Raw genomic sequence first — 8,911 nt, 5'->3', positions numbered from 1 at the left:
TTCTCCTTTGAACTTCATCTCTTTAGAACTGGTTTTTGTTTTTTGTGTTTTGGTTTTTTTTTTTTAGTGTAAAATGGGGATGTGCTCTGGATTATTTCTCTAAAGGGTCTTCCGCTCTAATTTAAGTGTGTTTGACTTTTAAGGGATTGCCAAAATTGCATACTCTACCTAGCCCGGTCTCTTGTTTGCATACTGGAAGATCAAGACATTCCTGCCTGAAACAGTGTTGCTTGTCCTAGGAATTTACTTTTGAATCTGAGTGAAATTCAAAGGACGCTTTTAGGTAATTAACACACAGCATTCATGTAGCATCTTTGGCTTTGAAGTTCTTGCAAATTCCCTCCCCACACTTTTATGGCAGAAACAGATAAAGCAACTTTATCTCTAATTTACAGGTGAGAAAAGGAGGACTGGTCCTTCCTGACTCCTGATCAAGTCTATGCTCTCAGCAGGATCCTATGCTTCAGGGACACTGCTAGCAACTGAGCAAACATCCTGGAATAGCCCTAGCTCACATTTTGCTGTTAACAAAGCCCACTGCATCTTATTTTCATGCAAGTTAATTGCCCCTGAAGGGTGAAGCAAAAGTGATGTCAACCCCGGGCCCCACCCCATGGGGACTCCAGGAAGGAAGAAGTTGCTTGCCAGAAAGTGAGACTCCAGAGCTCACACCCCAGGGACATTGCTACCAACACTTTGAACAAGGCTACAAAGAGGAGGGATGCACCCAGAGAAGTGTGCAGAGAGACTACGGTGATGAAATCAAGCTGGGGCGTCTCAGAGAGCCCGGGGAACCTGTCCAGCTCAAAAAGGGCCTTCCACAAGAAACAGCAGAGAGCAAGAGACTGAAGCAAGCAGCAGGCCATGGCCTCATGGCAGAGTCACAGCCAGGTAGAGGCCGTCAGCAGAGAAGACTCCAGAAGGCAGGCACAGGTGTAGTGATGGAAACTCTTCTGAGATACATACTTATGAGAGTATGTGAGAGGTATTGGGAACAGAGAGGACAGCCAAGATCTCCTAAAGCTTGTGCTTTACAAATACACGGTGGGGAGGGGAGGATTTTATGTTCTGCTCACCAAAGTCCGGTTTACCTTTCAGAGTTTTCTGACCCAGATGAGTTTCAGGGTCTAGCTTAAGCCTAGTTTAGGTCATCCAGGGTTTGAAATGGCCAGAGAATGCTAGTATACGGGTACTAATCTCCTTTTCGCCAGAGCAGCACGTGGAGATGCTTCTTTTCCCATCACATAGATGAGCACATCATATGTCGATAATATCATGTGATCCTGACTAAATTGTATACACCATGTACCTGGAGCAGTTTTAGTTTCTAATGGAGAAAGAAGGGTATTTTTTTGGCTTTCCCAAGGGAGAAATTATAATTTCTGTGTAGAAAGAACAAGAAATTGTAAAAATGAATGAAGACAGAGAGAGCAGCGCAGTGGGGGGACAAAAGAGGAAAAGTACAGAACTAAAGAGAATTGGGGCTCGCAGGAAAATTGACCTTCTACGTGTAAGAACTAAATGTAAAATGTGAATTGACATGGATGCAGGAGACGTTGTGATTTCTTTTTTGGGGTGGGAATATACACCACCTCCTCTTTTCTCTCTCTCTCTCTCTGTTTTTTTTTTTTTTTTAACAAAGGAGAAACTGAGACTAAGACTATTAAGAGATTTGTTCAAAATAATGTAACTAGTAGGTAATGACAGTCGGTATTAGAATTCTTATGATTTCAGGAGCTACATTAAGACCTAAGTGATATTATCCTGGATTCAGTGTCTAGATCACAGTGACATCCAGACAGAGAGGAATGCATTTATTCAATAGAATTTAAGAACCTTGCAATGCAAGGGGCGCCTGGATGGTGAAGTCAGTTAAGCATCCAACTCTGGCTTTTGGCTCAGGTTGTGATCTCAGGGTCGTGGGATCAAGCCCAGTGTGGGGCTCTGTGCTCAGCATGGAGTCTTGCTGGGGTTTCTCTCTCCCTCTCCCTCTGCCTCTCCCTTCCACTCTCTCTCTTTCTTTCTCTAAAATAAATAAATACACCTTAAAAAAAAAAAAAAAAAGAATCTCCAGAGCAAGATATGCCACAAACATGGGATGAAAAGAAAATGAGACAAAGTCCCTTTGGAGCTCACAGTCTAATGGGAGAAATCAGGTGCTCAGAAGGGTAAATTGCAGCATGCTTTGTAAGCCCATAGAAACATGAAGGACTGTGGAGGCTACAACTGGGGGAAAGGGAGAAAAGGCTTTCCTTAGTAGATCACACATGAATGAGATATTGAAAGATGAGAAGAAAATTTTCAAGCATTGGCAGAACAAGGCCCTTCTAGATTAAAGGGACAGGTGTCTAAGGAGGCAGGAAAGAATGTCTGGCTACAGCACAGATTTGTGGGATGGAGCCCAGAGAGGGGAGGCTGGGGAAATAAGTTGACACCATATTACAAAGCTACTTTTTCTCTAGGCCATGCCAATAATTTTACACTTTGCCCTTGGCTGCAGTGGTGTTAAGGTTGGTAAGCAAGGAAATGTCTAGGAAATCTGGTCATGTCCCTGATTTCTACCTTTCCCTGTGGCTGATGCCAGTCACCAGTAGCCCCGGGACAGAAGGCTCTTTGTCATGCTGCTTCAAATTTGGGGACTCAGATCTGCTATGGGACAAGTCACAGGAAGCTACAGGTTCACTTCAGATCTCAGACACAAATGCAATGACTGAATTTGCCTAATAATGAGGACCACTCCACATAGTTGATGGAAAATAATAGCTAATGTTGATTGAGTGCTGCTATGGATTATGTAATTTTATTTAATCCTTACAACAATCCCATGAAATGGGCACAATGATTGTCCCCACTTATAGAATTAAGCAAGGAAAGGGGAAATGGCTTTTCCAAGTTTACCAACAAGTATAAGTGGAAGAGGTAGGATTTTTTTGGTAAATTTTAACGTGTGTTATGTGCTATTTTATACACTTGACATGTATTACCTCATTTAATTCTCACAGTTCTTTTTTTTATGATTTTATTTATTTGTTTGTCAGAGAGAGAGGGAGAACAAGCAGGGGGAGCAGCAGGCAGAGGGAGAAGCAGGCTCCCCACTGAGCAAGGAGCCTGATGTGGGATTCCATCCCAGGACCCTGGGATCATGACCTGAGCCGAAGGGAGTCCTTTAACCCACTGAGCCACCCAGGCATCCCTCCGAGCTAGGATTTTTCATTCTGGTCTGACCTCTGAGGCTATGCTCTTAAGATACAATACATGCTTCCTTAGTGGATGGATGGATGGATGGATGGATGGATGGATGGATGGACTGACAGATAGATAGCACTATCCAGAAGCAGAGAGAAAGTGACAACAGGCGCCTTGTGGATGAGATTTTGTATTGTTTCACTACCTTGAAAGACTTAAAAATGGCATGTATATTTTTTTGGCATGTAAATTTTTGAGATGCAGTTAATGAAAATGATTATTTCTACCTACAACTTCATTCGATGTGTAGCCCAAACAATGCATGTTTAAAAATCTATGCTGATTTTTATTGGGCACACCTACATTAGGAAATATAATTTCAATTCTCATGTTGTTAAAAAATAAACAAGCTGTTACTTATCTCTCTGGTATAAAGATCAGAGATCAAAGTGAAGGGAAACAATGGAATAGCCATTTCTTCATGGATTGATTTAGGTTTTTTATGACTGTAATTCTTCCTGACATGAAAAGCTCTGTGCATGGTCTTTCCTTCAGTCTCCTGAATTACATACACATCACCTGTCACATAGGTTTTAACCTTGGACAAAATAATTGCTCCCTGGAATCAAGCAGAATCCCAAAATCAAGGTTGGACAGATGGATGGGGGTGAGGGGTTGGTTGGGGTGGAGGCGACAGAATGATTAAGAACAAGAGCTAGAGCATGATCTCTCTCTTTCTGAGACCCTTTTGTGTCCATGCTTGGGAATGACACAGAATATATGTTCCATGCCTAAAGAATTGAATGGGCCTTGAGCTTTCCCTTCTGCTACTTCTTCTGGCAGATGTGAACAGCAAGGAAATGCACAGTGGAAACCAGACTTCCGTGTCTCACTTCATTTTGGTGGGCCTGCACCACCCACCACAGCTGGGGGTGCCACTCTTCCTGGCTTTCCTTGTCATCTATGCCCTCACCGTCTCTGGCAATGGGCTCATCATCCTCACCGTCTTGGTGGACACCCGGCTCCACCGCCCCATGTACTGGTTCCTGTGTCATCTCTCTTTCTTGGACATGACCATCTCCTCTGCCATTGTCCCCAAGATGCTGGCTGGCTTTCTCTTGGATAGCAGGATTATCTCCTTTGGAGGTTGTGTAATCCAACTTTTTTCTTTCCATTTCTTGGGCTGTACTGAATGCTTCCTTTACACGCTCATGGCTTATGATCGTTTCCTGGCCATTTGTAAGCCTTTACATTATGCCGCCATTATGACCCGCAACGTCTGTAACTTCCTGGTTTTCGGCACCTGGCTGGGAGGCACCCTCCACTCACTTTTCCAAACAAGCTTCATATTCCGGCTGCCTTTCTGTGGTCCAAACCGGGTAGACTACTTCTTTTGTGACATTCCTGCCATGCTGCGTCTAGCCTGTGCTGACACCACCATCAATGAGCTGGTCACCTTTGTGGACATTGGGTTCCTGGTGCTCACCTGCTTTATGCTCATCCTCACTTCCTACGGGTATATAGTGGCCGCCATCCTGCGAATCCAGTCCGTCGATGGGCGTCGCAATGCCTTCTCCACCTGTGCCGCCCACCTGACCGTTGTCATTGTTTACTATGTGCCCTGCACCTTCATTTACCTTCGTCCTGGCTCTCAGGGACCCCTGGATGGAGTGGTCGCTGTCTTCTACACTGTCATCGCTCCCTTGCTCAACCCCATCATCTACACGCTCCGCAACAAAGAGATGAAGGCGGCATTGTGGAGGCTGGGAGGTCGCAAGGATGTGCAGCCTCACTGACTCATTCATCGCAAACATGCAGAAGACACTAAGGTTTAGGGCAACAGATGGGATACTGATAACGGGGAAGATTTAAGACAGAAAGCAAAGAAGGATCCATGCAGAGAGTAGAAGACTCCTAGGTGCACAGATGGAAACTCTGGAATGTTTCCTGCTTTCAACATGATATTTTCATATTTCTTCCTTCAAATCCAATGGGAATCAAGCAAAGCAACTCAGCAAGGATGGAAGCTTACAGAAAAGATCCAAGATGAGTAAAAATCCACATAAAAAATTTGTTTCTCTATAGCATCAATCTACATGTGTTTTTTTAAAGATTTTATTTATTTATTTGACAGAGAGAGAGAGACAGCCAGTGAGAGAGGAAACACAAGCAGGGGGAGTGGGAGAAGAAGAAGCAGGCTCCCAGCGTAGGAACCTGATGTGGGGCTCGATCCCTGGACCCCGGGATCACGCCCTGAGCTGAAGGCAGACGCTTAATGACTGAGCCACCCAGGCGCCCCATACAAGTTTATTATTGCTGCTAATCCTTGAGCTGATTCCCATATTGCTTTTTATATGTTACAAATAACCTTCATGCAAAACAGGAACTTTGACCTCGACATCGATTATATAAAGTAGGTATTATTCCCAGGTAGCTGTGAGAAACTGAAGTCAAGGGAGAGAGTGGCCCTTCCACTTCCTGTTCTCAGCCTTTTACTTTGGTAAAAATGGTTGATGAACTTGAACGTGAGGATGCAATTCCACCACACTGTGCGGGTGTTCATGTGCAGGCCATCACTACCTCACTAGTTCTAGCCTCCTCAGGTTGCACAGGGCTCTGACTGGTAAACTGAGGGACGTATGTCAAGGGTAAGCTCTCTTGCTCCACAATCATATACTAGATCCCCTGGTGTTTCCATGGATATCAGTGAAACAGATCCTATGAGGTGGTGGGAGAATGTATGTGCTACCACATTCTGGCATTTTCCCACAACTGTTGAGTATGAATGAGAAGCAGATGGGTTGGGGCATAGACCTGGTTGCAAGATGATGACCTGAAGCCTATCCTGTTGGTTTTCCTTGTGAGAATGTTCCCGGTAGCTCATGAAGGCCCTTCACTTCCAGGTTTGGGGATACGGGGTGCTAGAGATGCTTTTGTTATTTCAAGTGTCCATGGGTAAGTGCAACCTAAGAAGATTCACTGTATTCCCCCAAATCAATGCCGATTGTTAAAAACTATGATCATGAGTAAGAACTAGTTTCTACGGACCAGAAACTTTCTGAGATGAAATGCATAGGTCAGTGGCTTTTCTTGCTGTTATAATAGCAGAGATGCAACCCTTACGCATCTAAACATGCATGAGGAGGCAAGCCAGTGCAACTCAACAGCGATGTGTGCAGTAAGACCCTAAAACTATGACGTCGCCGTCTGTTCTAAATGAGTCTGTAGTCTTATGAGAAGGAAGTGCCTTTGTATCTGAGCATAGAGATAAAAGATCTGACTAGAAAATGGTGAAGAAACAATTGGTACAATTCAGTGTCCAATAAGTCCTGTAGTAGTCCAGGAGAAGGAGACTGAGAGAGAGCATTAGGTCTAGAATCTGCAAAGCTGGCATCATGGGAAGTATGGGATAACCTATGGATTGAAGGTCTTGTAAAATCTGGTCAGTTAGAGGAAAGGAGTAGATAGAAGTTTTTGTGTGAGGCAAAAAAACAAAAACACCCTAAGGATATTCCTAGGAGAATGCTCTAGAAAAGTCTAATGAACCATTTTAGGAGAAGCAGCCCTGGGGCTAGGAAAAGGCAGTTTACAAACTGTTTGGCACATATACAAAGGACAGTGTCATGGGCACCTCAACATCCCACAGGCCAAGAGGAGGCAGCAGTCGGTCAGTAAGCTTCCAGGGCCAGAGCAGACCACGGGCAAGTCAGAGGAAAGCAAACGTGAGGACCTCCTTTCCCATGAAGGCCAATGACCCATTATGCCCAAAAAATGAAGGTTCACATCAAAAACTTAATTTGTTGGTCAACTTTTAACAGAGAAATATAAAATACATTTTAGCAATTTTTTAAAAAGACACCTAAAAACATAACACAACAAGCAACAAATTTTAGTCTCCATCAACAATTAAAAGAGCAGCAGAGCTGAGGAGTGAACGTAGGTCTGAGTCCCGAGTTTGAACTCTCCACTAGAAGGAACTGCAGGGAGTAGTGTTTTCTCCGTTACTTCACCTCTAGGGAGGGCGTTTAGTTTTCAAGTGTGCTTTGAGGTTATCTAGCCTTGAGGGTGAGAAAAATAAAGCAGAGAGGAAAAGCACTAGCCTGAATGTTTCTCCAGTGTTAAAAATAGTAACTAAGAGCATAAGACTGTTTAGAGTTTGAATATTCAGTATGCTTTGGCTTCCTTCTAATTTTGGCTTCTTGTTTTAAAATTCAAATAACTCTCTGGCTTCATATTTTAAAACTTAAGTAATTGATCCAAGTAGGATTTTACATTAGAGAAAGAAGCAAATTGGAAAATTGTGTTAGCTTTCATTTCCCAAATGACTAGCTAATTGTCACATTACCCTTAATAAATACTCGTCACACACACATGCTTAATATGCTACCTTCTAAATATACTAAATTCTTACATGTACTTGATCTTACTTCACAGTATCCTTTATATATACATACTGTATGTAGGCATATCTTTTATATATATGTGTGTGTATATAACGCACACACATAAATACAAATTCCATTAATATGTCCATTAGCACAACCCTTTGGAACAGCTACATTTTAAAAATACTTTTAAATACCCAATAGGACTACTTTCCCATATTTTCTATTCATGGTTAGATTACTTCCAGCTATTTTTTATAGTTATTAAAATGGATTTATAAATAATTTTATGTTATATATATTTTGTGTATTATAGTGTATTATATATTATAGTATTTAGAAATATATTGCTTTATATGTTTTGCTGTCATGATCTAATAGTCATTGTAAGTTACGTTTGTATATATCTGTTCAGATCACTTATATAGTAATTTTTTAATTTTAATATTCAGAAAGAAATCTGATTATGCTTATTTCTAAATTCCTAGAGGACATTTCAATTTATCCCTCTTTCACTTAGCCTCTCTAGGACTCATTTTCTTCATCTGTAAAATAAAGTTGAACAACATGATCTCTAAGCTACCTTTTATTTTGATATTCAAAATCTCTATAATTGTTCTATTCCCACTGTTTCCACGAAATGTACTTAAAAATTGGTGTATACAGAAAATGTTCTTAACAGAGAGACAGGAAAAGAGGAATCATAGAAAAATAGCAAACTGGCAGCCACCAGCCAGATTTTTTTCATCCATCATTTATATGCCAGAAGTGATAAAATATAGAATGAACAATTTCATCAAAAATTTGCTTCTGTTGGCATTTATTGCATAGTTTGACTCTTTCATTGCATTCAAGGGGCAAAGATAGAGCTAACTGATGGAAGTGAGGTATCTTGATTTAATTGCATGTAAAGAATATTCTAACATATCTGAACTGTCCAATAGTGGAACAGGCATTTCTGTGAAGTAGTAATATTCTCATACCGAAAGGGTCATGGAGAAATCGGTGGGTTGGGTAATCAGTTCAGAAAAAGTGAGGATGTTGTGCTATGTCACATGTCCCAGGGCTGATGCCTACTGTTAACAGAACACTTGTCATGTATCATTATTTTAAAGGTGTGGAGTTGACAGACTGAGCATGAGATGAGAAACTGAGCTGTCTTGCCAATAAGTGGTGATGATAAGATGTGAGCCCAAGTCCATCTAACTCCAAGGTTCATGCTCTTTCTGCTGTGCTCTTTCAAAGATGCTTATGGAAAGCACAAAAACCCATAGCACAGGACTTCTTCCTAGGGGGCTCTGACACCTGCACAGAGAAGAGGGAAGTAGTACCCTAGCCAG

General features: G+C 42.0%; 1 protein-coding gene across 1 annotated transcript; it reads left to right on the top strand.

Moving 5' to 3' along the window:
* Nucleotides 1-3,998: 3,998 nt before the first annotated feature.
* Nucleotides 3,999-4,982, top strand: LOC113260190 (olfactory receptor 10G6). Its single transcript, XM_026505937.3, has one exon. The coding sequence runs from the start codon at nucleotides 4,047-4,049 to the stop codon at nucleotides 4,980-4,982; it is 936 nt and encodes a 311-aa protein (XP_026361722.2). The 5' UTR covers nucleotides 3,999-4,046.
* Nucleotides 4,983-8,911: the final 3,929 nt, after the last annotated feature.

This window comes from Ursus arctos, unplaced genomic scaffold (assembly GCF_023065955.2).
Source record: "Ursus arctos isolate Adak ecotype North America unplaced genomic scaffold, UrsArc2.0 scaffold_22, whole genome shotgun sequence".
Lineage (NCBI taxonomy): Eukaryota > Metazoa > Chordata > Mammalia > Carnivora > Ursidae > Ursus > Ursus arctos.
The sequence above is the reverse complement of the archived record's forward strand: the minus strand, read 5'-3'. Positions and strand labels throughout refer to the sequence as shown.